The 20,063-nt window shown below is 38.3% G+C and overlaps 1 protein-coding gene across 3 annotated transcripts in view; it reads right to left on the bottom strand.

Moving 5' to 3' along the window:
- Nucleotides 1-8,731, bottom strand: part of CNBD1 (cyclic nucleotide binding domain containing 1) — a 506,340-nt gene extending 497,609 nt beyond the window's left edge. For all 3 annotated transcript variants that reach the window (XR_009490548.1, XM_025001902.2, XM_059874508.1), the window contains exon 1: nt 8,567-8,731. Coding sequence is in view for 2 of the 3 variants with exons in the window: in XM_025001902.2 (XP_024857670.2) it covers nt 8,567-8,654 (88 nt within the window). In the remaining variant the exon portion in view is untranslated. The remainder of the gene's footprint in view (nt 1-8,566) is intronic.
- Between the last annotated feature and the right edge of the window lie 11,332 nt (nt 8,732-20,063).

A 20,063-nucleotide genomic window follows, 5' to 3' on the forward strand; every position in this document is an offset into this window, starting at 1 on the left:
ATTTACAGAAGACTATAAGAACAACTGGCTAAATTTGAATGTGGTCCAAAGATTAGATTACAGTAATTTATCTGTGTTAAGTTCCTGGTTGTGATGAATGTACTGTGATTACATAATAAGAGAATGTCCTTGTTTTTCTGAAATATTTAAGGATGATGGAGTGCCAAATGGCTCTGGGAAAGTATATTTCTTTATGTTGAATTTACAGCATTTCCGTACAATTGTGGCTTCAATTTTTTATTTTATCTTTTAATTCAATAGCTTCTGTGTATGACTTTTATAGTTAGAAAACATAATGAGAAAAAGATCTTTCTAATAAAAAGGAAAAAATTAAATGCCTAGGAATAAGCTTTATTGAGTGTCATAAATGGATACCTGCATAACTTGGAAGTAGAAAGGTTGAATAAAGATACCAGTTCCTGAGTAGAAAAACTCAACACCAGAAAGACGTCTGTTCTCCTTAAATTAATTTTAAATTTAGCACATTTTTTCCAGATAAAATACCAAAACGTTTATTTGTTGAAGAAGTCCAGTAAAAATGGAAGAATAGCCAGAAAAATGTCTGCTAAAAAAGAGTAATCAGTAAAGATTAATCTTAATAGGTATTGAAATATAAGGCTTCAAAATTATAAAGTTCAACATGAATGTATAAATAGATGAGAGAAAACAAGAGATTAGTGTTAAAAGTAATAATATACTCCAGATATAAATCCAGTATTTAATACAAACTGACATTTTAAATTAGTAGATAAGAATTACTCAACAAATGGTGTTAGAACAGTTGGTTGGTCACTTGGAAAAATATTATGTTGTAGCCTTACATCACTATTCTAAAGTAAATGCATTCACAATGATTTTTAGACGCACCAAATATTTATTTAACAAGTTTGACACTGAAAAATAAAACTATATCAACACTAAGAGAAAGCATGGAGGAAATATGTTTAAATCTTGATATGAAAAATGACATTCTAAGCAAACATCAATAACAGAGGACAAAGCTACACAAACATCCTAAAATCTTTGTCAGACACAAAAATCATAAAGACAAAAGAAAAATGCAAACTGAGAAAAATATTTGTAAAGCTGAAGCTGAAGGGCTCGTTTCTTTTATAAACAAAGAGTTGTTTTAAGTAAAAGGGAAAACAAACCTTAGTGAATGGGCAAGGGACATAAACAGCTATTCACATAAATACAAATTGCCAAAAATATATGAAAAGATGCTAAACCTCGCTATTTAAGAAAAATAAAGAGCAGTTAAAATTGTTTTCAATTAATTTATTGACAAACATTTGTTTTATAATACACGACATCAGTAGAAATGCTGTAAAATAGAAGTTTACATGCACTGATGGGAGGACTAGAAATTAGTACAGCCCTTTCAGAGGACAGTATCAGTAGTTACCAAATTTAAAATGCACACATCCTTTGGCCTTGCAGTTCTATTGAAGCACTTGCTTACCAACTTTAAAAGGTACATGCAAGGTGTTTATTTGATTTTAACAGCAAAACTTGCTAGAAACAAATTCCCACCACATTAGTGAGGATCCAATAGCCAGGAAACAGAAGCCATATCAGTATTTTTAATGGAAAAAAATAATACAAAGGATTGTTAGGTATTAAAGAGATGAAAAGACAAAAAAAAAGGAACATCACATACCATGCAGAAAGCATCTACCACCAATATTTCTTGCTGATGAAGCAAAGGAAAGAGGTTTAATTACTAAAACTTAGAAACTGGATCAATGGGCCTACAAAGCTGAAACATGGCCCTCTGGGGACAGGGCCTACGCAGCTGGCACTGGATTTTTGAAGGGAGGTGATGGGGCTGTTCCTGAGAATGTCGGGAAAACTGCAAACGGAATTAATTGCTGCTGCTGGAACAGCCAGCCACTGCCTGGGTGAAAAACGCATTTCTGGTGAGATACTAACAAGGAGAAAAAAACCAAAAATAGAAATCAGAAGAATAAACACTTTCCTTAACTTGCCTCCTGCCTTCCAATCTGCCTCTAACACTGCTATTGACAGAGCCTGATAGGAGGCCACCTGTCTTCTCGGGAAAAACTGGTTTGCAGAGTCCCAGCCCCAGTTTCATAAAGCAGAATATAGAAGGGTGGATTAGAAGATGAGACACACTAACTTAAACATCCTTTAGTAGTATTTTGGTGTATTCAAACACATATAAACATGAATATGCTTGGAAAACTCCGAGAAAAAATATTTTTATGATACTTCTGAGGATAAGATCAGGAGTATGGGCTGGGAGGAAGACTCACTCAACTTTTAATATTCTCGTGATTCTGTGTGTGTGCTCAGTTATGTCTGATGCTCTGCAACCCCATGGACTGTATGTAGCCTGCCAGGCTCCTCTGCCCATAGAATTTTCCAGGCAAGAATACTGGCATGGATTGCCATTTCCTACTCCAAGGAATCTTCCTCCCTCAGGGATAGAATCTTAGGCCTCTTAGGTCTCCTGCATTAGCAGGCAGGTACCACTAGCATGACCTGGCCTTGTGTCTGATGCATGTACTATTTATGTAATGATTTGTAAAAGAGCAGTCTTCACCAAAATTCCCACAAATTGAGATTTATTCATTCTTCTGTCAATTTACTAAACACTTGAATGCTAAGCATTAGACAAACAAATTTTTCTCAGCATCAGGGTCTTTCCAAATGAGTCAGTTCTTCACATCAGGTGGCCAAAGGATTGGAGTTTCAGCTTCAACATCAGTTCTTCCAATGAATATTCAGGACTGATTTCCTCTAGGATGGACTGGTTGGATCTCCTTGCAGTCCAAGGGATTCTCAAGAGTCTTCTCCAACACCACAGTTCAAAAGCATCAGTTCTTCGGTGCTCAGCTTTCTTTAGGTTCTTCGGTGCTCAGCTTTCTTTAGGTCCAACTCTCACATCCATCGGAGAAGGCAATGGCACCCCACTCCAGTACTCTTGCTTGCAAAATCCCATGGACGGAGGAGCCTGGAAGGCTGCAGTCCATGGGGTCGCTGAGGGTCGGACACCACTGAGGGACTTCACTTTCACTCACATCTATACATGACTACTGGAAAAACCATAGCTTTGACTAGATGGACATTTATTGGCAAAGTAATGTCTCTGCTTTTTAATATGTTGTCTAAGTTGGTCATAGCTTTTCTTCCAAGGAGCAAGCGTCTTTTAATTTCTTGGCTGCAGTCACCATCTGCAGTGATTTTGGAGCCCCCAGAAATAAAGTCTGTCTCTGTTTCCATTGTTTCCCCATTTATTTGGGGAAACATGACATTTATTTGCCATGAAGCGATGGAACAGGATGCCATGATGTTTGTTTTTTGAATGTTGAGTTTTAAGCCAGCTTTTTTACTCTCCTCTTTCACTTTCAAGAGGCTCTTTAGCTCCTCTTCATATGAGGCTTTTAAGGCAGGACTATTTTGCCCGTGCCCTTTGTGACTCTGATTACCTTGATCCTGGGGGCCAAAGAGGACTCTGCGGGCTGCTGCCCTGGCAGCTGTGAGAACTGCTTCCACAAAAGGGCAGCACCTGATTCTGCCCTTCTGGAAGGTTGTGATTCTATCCTACAGTCTTCTGAGGGCAGTTGCCAAATAGGGTCACACGAATGTTTACTCCTAGTAAGCTCTCTCATCCTCCTGAGAAGTGTTGCAGGTAGCTTTCAAGAACATCAATCAAATCATTTTAGCTGCATTTTACCCTTTATCAAATGTAAAGTTTATGACATGAGAGACAGACTTAAGCCCAATCATGAAAATTTTAAATGTCAGATTGAGGGAAATGAATTGTTATCTAAGTTTTGGAGGAGAGTAGGGCCCTGATAATTTTTGAGCAGAGAGTTACTATGATCTACTTTTAAATCATCATATCACCAAGAAAATGTGGCCCACAATGTATGTTGGGAGGAAGGTGACAGACGGCTGGAAGGGCAATACCAGAGGGCTAAAGCAGGAGCTACTGCAGAGCTGACTGCCGGGAGCAGAGCAGTAAATAGCCTGAGACCGGGGGTGACCCAGAGTGACCTCTACAGAGACCTGACCTGTGATGAGCTGCAATTTTCTTCGAGGTCTCCTGCCTGAACACCGCAGTCACGATTAAACTCAAGTTTAAGTTGCCATGCAGGAGACCTGGGTTCAATCCCTGGTCCGGAAGATCCCATGGAGAAGGAAAAGGCCATTCACTCATGTGTTCCTGCCTGGAGAATTCCATGGACCGAGAAACCTGGTGGGCTACAGTCCATGGGGTCACAAAGAGTTGGACACGACTGAGCGACTAACACTTCCACTTTTTTTCACTTAAATTGCGGTAACTTCATTTCTAAAGGCCATTCAAGATTTTCTAACAGAAAGTATAAGCACATTGAGGACCAAAGTAAAAAGTCTACTTTTTCAATAAAATATTCATCCTTTCTCCTTTGGGACTTAAAGAAAAATTTAAGTGACTTTTAAACTGAAACAAAGTAGAGAAAACAACTTTCCAATATTTCTTTTCCTAAACTGTCTGATGTTATGTTCCATTAGGATGATGATTGATTACATTCCCCCAGAGACACACACAATAACTCGACCACTTTTTCCATCTTTTATCCCTTCTTGGAATACCCATTCTCGTCTTTCTCAGCTCTGTTTCTCAGCCTTGCTTTCTTTACACATTACAAAGTCTGCTTCTCCACAGACAAGCCCCAAACCTCTTTCTCTTACTTGGACTCCTAGGATTTGCATAGTGTAGAACTTTAAAATGGAGTAATATTCCCCCTGACAGATAAATATACATTCTGAGGGTCTTTTAATATTTTGCTATGAGAGAAATAACAACTCTCGAGATACAGGAAATGCAGTTGAAAAGTTAGTAATGATGACACCGTTTTTTTCATATGCCCTTAAAATGAAAAAAAAAAAAGCAAAGGAAAGCATTCATTTAGGAGTAGTATCTTGTTCTAAATTCCTTCAAGCATCTCTGATCTTATCTTGTTTCCTTCTACATCCCCATATGTTGCAACAAGCAAAATGTACCCACTGACATCTTTTGAACCTGAAAGCCATTTGTTACTGGGAAAGCAAACAAACAAACCCTTTTGTTAAAGTGCAGAAATTATCAGATAAACCAGTACAAAATGCAAAGCACACTTTTGGAATTGTCCTTTCTCAAAAGGATAAACCTAATAAGTATGAATAAAAAAAAGGTATAACTTATTAACCCAAACAAAGGTAGCTAACTGGACCATACTAATTATAGGTGTGAAATGGTTTCCTCTAGCCAAATGATAAAGGAGAGCGCTCTGTCTCCTTAAAAAAAACCAAAAATTTTTAACTTTTTTCTTCCTTTTGTCTCTTCAGAAAATCAACGGCTTAGTAATAACGGATCTAATGCGTCCCTAGATTAGATGCTATTTCACATAGGTGGTAAAACTACTGCAGCTTTAGCTAACATGTAAGATTTTTTAAAGAAAACTTACCCAGCATAAAAAGTGGTATGACATTTTTGCTTTTGAGAACAATCATCTCTTTCCTGGATTATGAAGAATCCAGAGATACAAGTCAAAAAGATTGTAAAAGGCTTGAAAGTTTCAAAGAAAATATTTGTAAGTGAGTTAAGAAGCTTAACTACTGGAGTGTTTGTGAGTCTGAATTTCAGAGCCAAGGAGATGGCACTGGGGCGGGGGAGGCTGGTATTTAAAGATGTGTGATATATTCTCTTCCTTAAATCAAGAGTGTCGAGGTAGATGGCAAAATTCAAACAAATGCCTCACCATCATTTAAGTGGTAAACTGTGTGAGGGATTTCAGGGTGGTGGGCAAGGAGGAAGCCAAAGCGCGGCTGACTTTGTTGCTGGTTTATGAGTAGAGGAAACTCATAACAAGGACGATACTGTGAATAATCTCCACCACTTGACAACTACGTGAACACTAGTGTGACGCCTAAGCCTCCCTGTCCCTAACTGTACAATACAGCATGTGCTGGATTTGTGTTGCCACTGTAACAAATTACCACCGACCTGCTGGCTTAAAGCAACACAACTTTTTATCTTTGTTCAGACTTCTCTAAGTCAGAAGTCTGAAACAGGTCTCACTAAGCTAAAATCATATTGTCAGCAGGACTGCATTCCTTCTACAAACTCTAGCTGCCAAGTCACCTCAGTCGTGTCTGACTCTGTGCGACCCCATAGACGGCAGCCCACCAGGCTCCCCCGTCCCTGGGATTCTCCAGGCAAGAACACTGGAGTGGGTTGCCATTTCCTCCTCCAATGCATGAAAGTGAAAAGTGAAAGTGAAGTCGCTCAGTCATGTCCGACTCTTAGCGACCCAGTGGACTGCAGCCCACCAGGCTCCTCCGTCCATGGGATTTTCCAGGCAAGAGTGCTGGAGTGGGGTGCCATTGCCTTCTCCACACAAACTCTAGAGAAGAACCCATTTCTTTTCCAGCTTCTAGGGGCCACCCGAATTCTTTGGCTTACCGACTCCTTCTATCTTCAAAGTCAGCAATAGCCAATCCAGCCTTTCTCATCCTGTATCTGCCGCACAGGCTTCCCTCTTCCACTTATAAGGACCCTTCAGATTATGATGGGCCCACCAGATATTCCAGAACACTGTCCCGTCTCAAAGTCAGCTGATTAACAGCCTCAATTTCATCTGTAACCGTAAGTCCATGTGCCAAGTAACACGGCATACTCATAGTTCAAGGGATTAGGACGTGGATCTTTGTGGTAAGCAGGCCATCATTCTGCTTGCCACAGAGCTCATGGGTTCTTGTAGAAAATAAATGAAATAACAACATAACGTGCAAAATATTTACACACTGCCTATAGAAAGCCCTCAGTAAATGTTATCCACAGACGAAATTTATAGAGAAGGCAGGCGTGACTCACTAAACATAACATAGCTAAGCTGACCCTGTGAACTGGAATGTATATAATGCCTAGACTTTATTTAAGGTCCTTAACTGCACCTTCCTATTTATGTCTGTTGCATTTTGAGTAGCTCCTTCTTATATCTCCTTTATAATTCAGGTTCAGTCATATTTGGCTTGAAAGCATCCTCACACACACTTTCATGAGATCATTGTTTCAGCAGAGTTTAATAGGGGAAATTGCTGACTTGTTAGAGTTAGCACAAAGGCACAGCTAGTAAGCAAGCCGGACACGTATCTAAAGAGAAGTCACACACAGAACATGAAGCAGGAAACTCTAAAGGGACGATCGGGAGCCCCATGCCTTTCCATTATGTTCTATTCAGTTCTGAGATCTAAATTGCTGCTGATTTTTCATCTTTTAATCACTTCACACAAGTTAAGTGTCCTTGGGAGACGCTACAGAGGGTAGCTCATATCTCATCCCATTGATTCTAAATTAATTTGATCTTTTAACTCCCAGCTACTGTAGTTCCTAGGCTGCTAAAAAGAAACCATCTTAGAGTAACTTTTTTCTGTACAGTACAGACTGCCGTTTTTTGACAAAATTACATTTGACATTTATTTTCACTGACACTGAAATATGATTTTGACTACATACAAGAATTTTTGCACAATAATAATAAAAGCATATAGAAGTAGCTTACATAGGAGTAAATTTGATTTAACATAAGGACTTCATTTAATACTGTTCAAGGCTTAAGTAGAGCCTTTCAAATGGTATCAAGTGCTGCCTGTGGCAACTTTTTGCTGATGACTATATTCATTAATTTAAAATATATATATATATACATAAAAGTTAATTCTCAGAGGAAGATAAAAGAACGATAGGTTAGCTTTTTCAAATCAATGCTAGAAATTTGCCCAGTAAATATTAAAATAATAAGATAAATGCATTATTGAAGTTGAAAAGGTCACAATTACTGCTAGTATCTAAAAATTTTTTTAAATCTCAGCTATCACTGGGATGATTACATATTATTAGTCAGTGTATTAGTGATCAAATAATAGATCTATGAATTTGATGACTATGATGAGAGGTCTTGAGAAAAATATTCTAGTTTAGTCTGACTCTATAAATTGAGAAAACACTGTAAATTATATAAACTTCAAAAGGTTTAACTCAAAATGTATAGTTCTTTTAATATTGTAAACCAAAGACTACAAAATTAAAATAAAATGGGAATAACTTTCAGAGCAAGAAAAATGGGAATTGTGTCTTTTTTTGCCTTGAAAATTTTAAATAGGAATTCTCCTAGTAAAAGTTATGCATGAATTAACTCACAAAGGACAGGCTGTAAGCCTGACTCTCGGTAGGCACCTGGAGACCTGTCCAAAGCAAGGGGCCTGTTCACGGGTGAGACAAGCGACCTCTCCAAGCCTTGGTATTTTTCCATTTTTGAACTATTTGTTATTTGAAGCTCTGAGAGCTCATAAAAATACTCATTTTACTAAGTAAAGTACTGGAAACCTAGAGAACAAAAACATTTTCGGAAGGACACAGCAGAGTTGGAATCCCTATGTTCTTTCCAGTCCCCTGTGTTGTCAGTAAGGCTCCCGGGTGCCTACCAACCCTGAAAAGCCCCATTTGTTTTCTCTGGGGTAAGGACCATTGAAAAAAAAAAAAAAATGCTAGACCCTACAGGTTTTCCCCACTCACTTGGAATACTGCGAAGTGGAGGAGGAGGCACATTGCTTACAGCTATCATATGAGATAGAATGGCTGCTGGAAGAGGAGACATAGGCATCTTGATGGCTCAAAGGCAGCTGACCAGAGGCTTCTTAAGAGGCAAATGACCACTCCTCTCCTTGAGGCATCACAAAGCAGAACCCTTAAGGAATGCCCTGATAGGTAAAGTAATATGGAATCTTCAAGTTCACAGTTCTATGTGTGTATACGTATTCTAAGAGTGAAACCTAGACCAGGAAGAGTGATATTTTATTCCAGTGGAACTTATGAAGGAGGCTTTGTGAGCTATAGTGAGCAATAAGGACTTAAGCTGCTGCTGCTGCTAAGTCGTTTCAGTCGTGTCCGACTCTGTGTGACCCCATAGACGGCAGCCCGCCAGGCTTCCTGTCCCTGGGATTCTCCAGGCAAGAATACTGGAGTGGATTATTTTCTAGTGTCATAACTATAATGGGTCATAACCCAAAAAGGCTGTGACTGATTCCTGAGCATTATATACGGTTATAATTATTCATAGATCAACTTCATCTGGAAAACATTAATAGCCACTCCAAAGGACTGAAGAGGGAAGTAATAATGCACAGGCAGATACAGCAGAATCCATAGCACTCACGAGTCCAGGTTGGGTAAAGGAAGAATTCATGTCATTGGTCTTTCACTGTCCTGAGCCTTTTTTTCAGGTTACTAAATGTCTGCATTAGATTGGAAACCTTTTATGTAACAGCAGCAACAGGACTGTTTATACTGCTCTCCAAGGCTACCTACATACAATAAAACATACCTTCTAATGATCAGACACCAGTATACACCATATTCGGCTAAGGTATGATATATGTTTTTTCTTGTTTTCTTCTGCTTCACAATAATTAAGGCTCCCAACAACAGCTAGGATTTAGAGTCTTAATGCATCTTTTACTTCTGCATATCATCTCTGAAGGCATTTAAAAATATTTTCTAGTGTCATAACTATAATGGGTCATAACCCAAAAACGCTATGACTGATTCCTGAGCATTATATACAGTTATAATTATTCATAGATCAACTTCATCTGGAAAACATTAATAGCCAGAATTGAAAACTTCACTGCATTACAAAAGTAACATGTTTATCTTATAATAGTTCTTATCAAATTGTCACTCAACAAAAACTTTACTGCACTATAACTTTTCAACTGAATCTATTTTCTTGTCTCCAGTTTTATAAACTCTGTAGACTCAAATTTGTTGAGGTTTTTCATTACATTTAATCTTGTATTTTTCCTACACTAGCCAGCTACCTTCATCTGCATGACTCCCGCCTCGCCATCCCAACTGTAACCCTTGGGAATTCATATGCCTTCATTTGACAGACTCTCCAGATCCGTTCTCTTCCCAATCTTACATTTAAAATTCAAAGAACCAAGTACATCTTTATAAAAGTTAATTGTAAGCTACTGAAGTTTTCATGGATTTTAAATAGATGGGGCTGTATTAGATGATTTTTTTCCTTTCACAAGTAGTTTTGATCAAAGAAAAGTTCTCTAAGGTCCTAAGTTCCTACTGATCAATTTCCTTTCTGATTCCAATTTTGTAAGTTCTTATTTTATTTATTTTCTAGTTCTTTCCCCCCCCCCTTTCTACATTGTCTCCTTTATTCTTTTCTGTATTTTGTTTGCAAAAAAAAAAAAAACATGCACTGAAAGCAAATTAACATCATAATAATTTCACATCAAATTGGACCTTGCTTGAAAACAACTAATGCAAGTAAACAAGAATGTTAAGGAAAAAAATAGCAAGATAAGCAATTCTAAAAACTTACTTCATTTTCTCTGAAAAACAAAAGTGAATGTGATAGTCACTCAGTCATATCCAACTCTTCACAGACCCATGGACCGTAGCCTTCCAGGCTCCTCTGTCCATGGAATATTTCTGTAATCTTCAAGATCCTACATAACCATCTGCTAGTATCTGCTGGTATATGTCCAGAAAGAATCCAGGAAATCACAAATTCAGCTTCCATGAAATGTTTTTGATTAGTCTTTGCAATATATTCTGAATAATCTTAAAATTCATTCCAAGAACAATAGCATAATCATTGATTTGTCTTTGATAGACATTTGAAGCTTTATCTCAGTTTCTAGATATTCTTCAGAAGTCTACTCACTTCTCAAACACTTGTAAAATTATCCTGTTCAAGTCACTTAATCTTAATTTCATAATCCTAATCTACACCATAAAGGTAACAATCAGATCAGATCAGATCAGTCGCTCAGTCGTGTTGTTATGAATATTAAATTTAAAAATGAATATTAAGATCCTAACCACTCAATTGCCATTTTTACTAGTAGTAATGTTATTATTATTGCTGAGGTAAGCCTTGAGAAATTCACATGAATTGAAAATGTTTTAAATAATAGCTTTTTCTCAAATATACATTTCATATGAATCCCACCCTTCCCATTACATAGTCAGCAATAGCATATTATAGGTTGGTGTTTCTAGATACACCTTAGGTATCCATTCCATATTACAAACACCAATAATAATAATGATGAAATTAACCATGATAATTTTTTATAGATTATTAATATTTCAAATAATTCCAGAGAGAAGAATGCTTCAATTAAAATTAAATTAATTCAATACATATACTTATATTTTAAAGTATAATTATCGAGACATTTATAAAAATTAAAACTGGAGAGATACAAAACATTTATGTAAAATAAAGTGTTACATGTCCTCTCATTGGCCAACCTGTTCCTAGAAAGGACAGTCTATAAACTATATATGTTCATGCTGGAAAAGGTCAGTTTTCATTCCAATCCCAAAGAAAGGCGATGCCAAAGAATGTTCAAACTACTGCACAATTGCACTCATCTCACACACTAGTAAAGTAATGCTCAAAATTCTCCAAGCCAGACTTCAACAATACCTGAACTGTGAACTTCCAGATGTTCAAGCTGGTTTTAAAAAAGGCAGAGGAACCAGAGATCAAATTGCCAACATCCGCTGGACAATCCAAAAAAGCAAGAGAGTTCCAGAAAAACATCTACTTCTGCTTTATTGACAACATCAAAGCCTTTGACTGTGGGATCACAACAAACTGTGGAAAATTCTGAAAGAGATGGGAATATCAGACCACCTGACCTGCCTCCAGGAAAATTTGTATGCAGGTCAAGAAGCTACAGCTAAACTGGACATGGAACAACAGACTGGTTCCAAATTGGGAAAGGAGTACGTCAAGGCTATATATTGTTACCTGCTTATTTAACTTATATGCAGATTATATCATGCAAAATGCCAGGCTGGATGAAGCATAAGCTGGAATCAAGATTGCCAGGAGAAATATCAATATCCTCATATACGCAGATGACACCACCCTTATGACAGAAAGTGAAGAACTAAAGAGCCTTTTGATGAAAGTGAAAGAGGAGAGTGAAAAGTTGGCTTAAAGCTCAACATTCAGAAATCTAAGATCATGGTAAGAGAGTCAGTTCCAAGGTAGTTTTGATAAGAAGTCCAGGGGTCCCCAAGGAGAGAGGGGTCTGGAATTCTCAAGGAGGCGGAAAGGACAAACATTTTTTCCTCTACATTCCTTAGGATTTTATAACAATAATGTATCCTGCTTGAGGACAGTTTCTGGGAAAAAACCTTCTGGCTAATCCTGTTATCTTAAAATGTAAATTATGGGAGTGGGTCTAGTAAGGTCTTTACAACCTCCAGACATTCTTTTGATTCACTGTCATAATTAATTGTTAACACTAGTGAGGGGGCACTCTTTCTGCCCCCTTCTGATATCTGTGTCAGAAACTTTCTCTATTTCTTTTATACTTTAATAAAACTCTATTACACAAAAGCTCTGAGCAATCAAGCCTCATCTCTGGCCCTGGATGGAATTCTTCCCCTCCAGAGGCCAAGAATCCTGGCGTCTTTCGTGGTTCAGCAACAACCTTTCAATGGTATTCAATCCCATCACTTCATGGCAAATAGATGGGGAAACAATGGAAACAGTGACAGACTTTATTTTGGGGGGGCTCCAAAATCACCGCAGATGGTGACTGCAGCCACGAAATGAAAAGATGCTGGCTCCTTGGAAGAAAAGTTTATGGCCAACCTAGACAGGATATTAAAGAGCAGAGACATTACTTTACCAACAAAGGTCTGTCTAGTCAAAGCTACGATTTTCCCAGTAGTCATGTATGGATGTGAGAGGTGGACCATAAAGAAGGCTGACTGCCAAAGAATTGATGCTTTTGAACTGTGGTGTTGAAGAAGACTCTTGAGAGTCCCTTGGACAGCAAGGAGATCCAACCAGTCCATTCTAAAGGAGATCAGTCTCAAATATTCATTGGAAGGACTGATGGTAAAGCTGAAACTCCAATCCTTTGGCCACCTGATGCAAAGACCCTGATGCTGGGAAAGATTGAAGGTGGTAGGAGAAGGGATGACAGAGGATGAGATGGTTGGATGGTGTCACTGACTCAGACATGAGTTTGGGCAAGCTCTGGGAGTTGGTGATGGACAGGGAGGCCTGGCATGCTGCAGTCCATGGGGTCACAAAGAGTCAGACACAACTGAGCAAATGAACTGAACTGAACTGATGCTTACAATAATAGCATAACAAAGCAAATCATTAATATTCAAATATATTTATACATATACATCTTTTTAATGTGAATAATTAAAAGTAATATTAAAATTAGCTGAAATATATGTAATCCATATATGGTCTTACCCTGACTAATGAAGTACAATCCTTATGTATTTATTTATATATTCAGACATATATAAATAAATGGATAGAAAATGGATAGGAAATGGATAGGAATGGATAGAAAGGAAACTTATATGGCACTCTGTACACCTACATCAATTTATGTCAAATTTGCTAATATAAAATCAGTACAGAGTACAAAAATATTGTCACTAACTTCTGACTTAAATTCTATTGTTTCATTTATTGCAAATTGCTCTGAGGTATAATTTTTATGTCCTTCCAAATAGTAATTTTTACTGTAAGATTAACTTATAAGCAATTTAAACTCCAACTGATAAGTTGGATAATGTATTGATAAACATGTTATTAAAGAAATAAACTCATTTTCCAGGCCCTATTGACAATGATATTTTGGTATATACACATATGACTATTACTTATCTATAATGTATAAATAAAATACTACCTATATTCAAAAAAATCTTGTTTTTTATTCAGTCTTTTACCATGTATGGAGCTAAGTAATAGTACATTCATGGACATATACCCACAGCCCTTGCCACATATATTCTTTAAGTGTATAGTAATTTTTAATAAGAAAAATATAATCTTCTGTTTGAATGGGTTATGTATTTACCTGAAAAAGAGGATCAAATTTCTCCACAGATGTGGCTACACATATTTGTATAATTTGTTGTGCCACAGCTAAAGTAGTTTCTCTAGAACTGCACTAATCACTTCCTGCTTGAATTAAGACCTATTTTGAGTATTTCATTCTGGCATATCTGTAATCTTTATTTATTAGGAAAGATATGTCAACTTAAAATAAACTTGCATGATTTAATAGAGGATTTCAAAAGATTTACCAAAGCAATTTCCCTGTCTGTTTAAAGACTTGCAAGAATTATATCCAAATAGCTTTATTAGATTAATAAAATTAACTAGTCACATTTCCAATGTAACCCTTCAGTAACCCTTAGATCGGGCATGCAATCTTAAATACAGCAAGGTCTAGAGAGGCAATAAGCAACAGTCTGAACAATCATAGCAAATAACCCTAGGTACTGGCAAGATGGAGAAGCATTTGACTCAAAATCTAGATAATAAGAACAAAGAACGATAAGCCACTCCTAGCTAAGGGCTTCTTGAGAGTCCCTTGGACTGCAAGGAGATCCAACCAGTCCATTCTGAAGGAGATCAGCCCTGGGATTTCTTTGGAAGGAATGATGCTAAAGCTGAAACTCCAGTACTTTGGCCACCTCATGCAAAGAGTTGACTCATTGGAAAAGACTCTGATGCTGGGAGGGATTGGGGGCAAGAGGAGAAGGGGACGACAGAGGATGAGATGGCTGGATGGATCACTGACTCAATGGACGTGAGTCTGAGTGAACTCTGGGAGTTGGTGATGGACAGGGAGGCCTGGCGTGCTGCGATTCATGGGGTCACAAAGAGTCAGACATGACTGAGTAACTGAACCAAACTGAACTGAACTGACATGTTCATACATTTGTGTTCCTGTTTAGGGATCATAATAGCTCAGTCTTACAGGACTTACAAAGTAATTATAGGATTTACAAAATAATTACAGGATTTACAGGATAATTATAAAAATTAAGGGAAGTGAGCTCATCTCTTCCCATGAAAATATGAAAATTACAACTAACTGCTGATAACCATAAACAACAACAACAAAAAACACTGGAACCTACTAAAAAAAGAATCTACAGCAAGATGGTTAGAAGGATGCAGACATGATAAAATCAAATCCCATACCCATACTAGATAGGCAACTCACAAACTTGAAAATAATTATACCACAGAAGTTCTTCAAAGGAGTGAAAGTTCTGTGCCCCATGTCAGGTTCCCTAGCCTGGTGTCTGACATTGGGAGGTGGAGGTCCCAGAGCATCGGGTTTTGAAAGTAAGCAGGGTTTAATAACAGGAATTCCATAGGAGTGGGGGAAAGAGAAACTCCTCTCTTAGAGGGTACACAAGGTTTTGTATACTCCAGGACCCAGGAGAAAAAGCAATGACCTTATAAGACCCTGGGTCAGACCTGCTTGCTGGTTTTGAAGGGACTACAGTGGAGGTAGCTATGGACGTGGCTCACTGCAGAGACAAAACCCTGGAGGCAGCAGTTCCGGGGGGGTACTTGTTGGCACAAGCTTTCCAAGAGAGCGCCATTTTCTCACCAAGACCTGGCCCCACCCCACAGCCCGTAGGCTTCTGTGCTGTTTGGTCTAAGATGCCTCAGACCAAACATCCAGCAGGGTGGGAACACAGCCCCACTCATCAGCAGACAGGCTGCCTACTCATCCACAGCTGCCCAATAAACACAGACCTTGACACAGCACTACTCGCCAGAGGGACAAGACTCAACTCTCCCCATCAGTGGGCAGAAACCAGTCCCTCCCATGAGGAAGCTGGCACAAGCCCATTAGACCAGTCTCGTCCACCAAGATGCAGACAGCAGAAGCAGGAACTACAACCGTGTAGAACAGAAACCACAATTACAGTTAGTTAAATGAAATGTGACAGAAGAAGAATACATCACAGATAAAAGAACAAAATACAATGCCAGAAAAACAACTGAGTGAAATAGAAATAGGCAATATACATGTGGAGGGGGCGGAGGGGATTCAGAAAATGATAGTAAAGATGATCCAAGATCCCAGATCTGATTCTCCAGGCAAGAATACTGAAATGGGCACCTATCCCCTTCTCTAGGGGACCTGTCTGGCCCAGGGATTGAACCCAGGTCTCTTGCATTGAAGGCAGATTCTTTACCATCTAAGCCACCAGAGCCACCCAAACAACAAACAGAGATGACTAATACAGTAACTGAAGCGAAAAGCACACTGGAAGGAGTCAGCAGTAGAACAAATGAGGCAGAAGGACGACCACATGAGCTGGAAGATAGAATTGTGGAAATCACTGCTGCAGAACAGAACAGAGAAAAAAAGAATCAAAAGAAATGAGGAAAGTCTAAGAGACCGCTGAGACAATATTAAATGCACCAACATTCACCTTATAGGGGCTCCGGAGGAGAAGAGAGAAAGTACCAGATAAAATGTTTAAAGAGCTACTAGCTGAGAAAATAGTCACCCAACTCCAGAAAGTTCAGCGAATACCAGGTAGAATAAACACATGGAGAAACCCACAGAGACACATATGGAGTGTCAAATGGACAATCAAATGGACAAAAATTAAAAACAAAGGTAAAATATTAAAAGAAATAAGGGAAAAGCAACAAATAATATACAAGGGAACCTCATAAGGTAATCAACTGATTTTTCAGCAGAAACTCTACAGGTCAGAAGGCAGTGGCACAAATATGTTTAAAGCGATGAAAGGGAAGAACCCACAACCAAGAATACTCTACTCAGCAAGGCTCTCATTCAGATTCAACAGAGAAATCAAGAGCTTTACAGTTAAGCAAAAGTTAAAAGAAATCACCACCATTAGATCAGCTTTGCAACAAATGCTAAACAAGCTTCCCTAGGTGGAAAAGAAAAGGCCACCACTAGAAACAAGAAAATTATGAATGAAAACGCTCACCAAGAGTCAAACGTACAGCAGGAAATCATTCACACAAAAATATGATATTAAAACCAGTACTTGTGAGAAGAGGAGAGTAAAAATACAGGATTCAGAAATGCTTCTGAAATCAAAAGACTGGCAACTTTAAACAATTTTGTTTATATATAGATTGCTATATCTAAACCTCATGGTAAACACAATAGATACATATACAAAAAAGATTAAGGAATATAATAAGCACAGCAGTAAAGTTAGCCATCAAATCACAAGAGAAGAGAACAAAAGAGGAAGGAAAGGAAAAAAGACCTACAAAAACAAATCAGACCAATTAACAAAATGGCATTAAGAACATAGATATCAATAATCATCTTTAAAAAAGGTATTCCATACAAATGAAAATCAAAAGTACCAATACTCCTATCAGACAAAGTAGACTTTAAAATAAAGACTGTTACAAGAAGCAAAAATTACATAATGATCAATGGATCAATCCAAGAAGTTATAATAATAATAAATTTATATATGCTCAATATAGGAGCAGCTCAATATATAAGGCAAATATTGCTGTTTTGTTTGGTTGCTAAGTCATGTCTGACTCCATTGTGATCCCCTAGAATGTAGCCTGCCAGGCTTCCCTGTCCTTTGGATGCCCCAGGCCAGAATACTGAAGTGGGTTGTTATTTCCTTCTCCAGGGGATCTTCCCAACCTAGGAATCACACCTGCATCTCCAACATTGGCAGACAGATTCTTTACCAATGAACCACCAGGGAAGCCCATAAAGCAAATACTAACAGCCATAAAAGGAAAAAATCAACAGTACCACAATAACAGTGGAGACCTTAACCCCACACACTTTCATCATTGGACGGATTACCTAGACAGAAAATCAATGAGAAAACATGGGCCTTAATTGATCTAATTGGTATTTATAGAACACTCCATCCAAAAGCAGCAGAATACACTTTCTTCTCATGCGCAAATGGAATATTCTTCAGGATTGGCCACGTGCTGGGCCACAAACTGGACCTCAGTACATTTAAGAAAATTTAAATCATATCAATTTTTTTTTCCAACCTCAACACTATGAGATTAGAAATAAACTACAAGAATAAAAACACGAACACATGGAAGCTAAACGATATGCTACCAGACAACCAATGGGTAACTGAAGAAATCAAAGAGGAAATCAAAAAATACACAGAGACAGATGAAAATGACAGCACAATGATCTTAACCCAGTGGGCTGTGGCAAAGGAAGTTCTAAGAGGGAAGCTCAGAGAAATATAAGATTCTTTACTGTCTGAGTCACCAGGGAAGCCCTATCTCACGTCAGTGTGATAGACCATTTTAACAAACTTAAGAATAGAAGTCTTATGATTATCTTAATATATGCAGAAAAGCTTTTGACAAAGTTCAGCACCCTTTTATGATGAAAACGTTCCAGAAAAGTAAGCACAGAAGGAACATAGTTCAATGTAATAAAGTCCATTTATGGGAAACCTACAGCCAACCTCATCGTCAACAATGAAACACTGAAAGCATTTCCTCTAAGATCAGGAACAAGACAAGGATGGCCACTCTTAACACTTTTAGTCAACATAGTTTTGGAAGTCCTAACCATGACAAACAGAGAAGAAAAGAAGTAAAACTGTCAATGTTTGCTGATGACCTGCTACTATACATAGAAAATTCTTAAATGCTACCAGAGAACTACTAGAATTTGGTGAAGCTGCAGGATACAAAATAAATTCACAGAAATCTGTTGCATTTCTATACACACACACACACACAATGGAATATTATTCAGTTAAGCCATTATAAAGAATGAAATAAATAAAGCTTCCCAGGTGGCTTAGTGATAAAGAAACAGGAGACGCAGATTTGATTCCTGCATCAGGAAAATCTCCTGGAGAAGGAAATGGCAACTCACTTCAATATTCTTGCTTGGGAAATCCCATGGACGGAGAAGCCTGGTGGGCTATACCATCCCTGGGGTCACAAAAGAATTGGACACAACTTAGCAACTAAACAACAATACATCATTGCCTTTTGCAGGAACATAAATGTACCTAGAGATCATCACCCTGAGTGAAGCAAGTCAGATAGAGTAGGACAAATATATGATATCACATTTATATGCAGAATCAAAAAAAAATGATACAAATGGACTGATGTACAAAACAGAAACAGTCTTAAAAAACAAACTTATGGCTACTGAAAGGACAAGGTGGGGGTGGGGGGAAAGTTGGGAGTTTTAGAATAGATAACCAACAAGGAACTGCTGTATAGCACAGGGAACTCGGCTCAATACTCTGTTAAAACCTAATGGGAAAATAAATTTGAGAATAGATATATGTACATGTATAACTGAATCACTTTGCTCTACACATAAAATTAATGTTACTGAGTCCAAGCTTGCTCTGTTTGCCCCACAACAGGTCGGTGAATCTGAGAGATGAGGTAAGCCAAGGAATAAGACTATTTGGAAAGCCAGCTGACCGAGAAGATGGCAGACTAATGTCTCAGAGTAACCATATTGTTGAGGGTTTGGAAGCCAGGTTCTTTTACAGAACCAGAGAGAGCAGCAATGAGAGACAGAAGTCTAAAGATAAAACAGAGATGGAGAGGCAGTGGGGAAGTCAGGTGAAATAGTCTTCAGTCTTGCAAAACATCTCTCCTATTGGCCAGCTGTTGGAAGCGGTGTGTTAATCTCTTCTTTTTGTTGTAGCTATTCACAGGTGGGCAGGCATCAGATTTTCTACCTATGAGCTGAACAAAGGCACTTCAGTGTACCGTGAGGCAGAGGGGCAGGGTCCTCTGAGGCAGGCTATTATGTATTATAACAACAAAACAAACAAAAAGGAAGTCAAAGAAACAGTTTCCAACTAGGAGTTAGAATTGGCTTCTCTACAACACAGTCAGATTTGATTCTTTTCTGCAACACTGAGGCCACACTCTAGATCAACTCTGTGCTGCACTGAGCTTAGTTGCTTGCTTGTGTCTGACTCTTTGTGACCCCATGGACTGCAGCCTGCCAGGTTCCTCTGTCCACAGGCAAGAATACCAGAGTCGATTGCCATTTTTCTCCAGGGGAGCCTCCTAACCCCAGGATGGGACCTACATCTCCTGCATTGACAGGTAGATTCTTTAGCACTGAACAACCTAGGAAACTCACTCTTAATAATATTAACCAAAAAGATCAAAGTAAGATTTTGTGCCAGTCCTTCTTAT

The sequence above is a fragment of the Bos taurus genome, chromosome 14 (assembly GCF_002263795.3).
Source record: "Bos taurus isolate L1 Dominette 01449 registration number 42190680 breed Hereford chromosome 14, ARS-UCD2.0, whole genome shotgun sequence".
NCBI lineage: Eukaryota > Metazoa > Chordata > Mammalia > Artiodactyla > Bovidae > Bos > Bos taurus.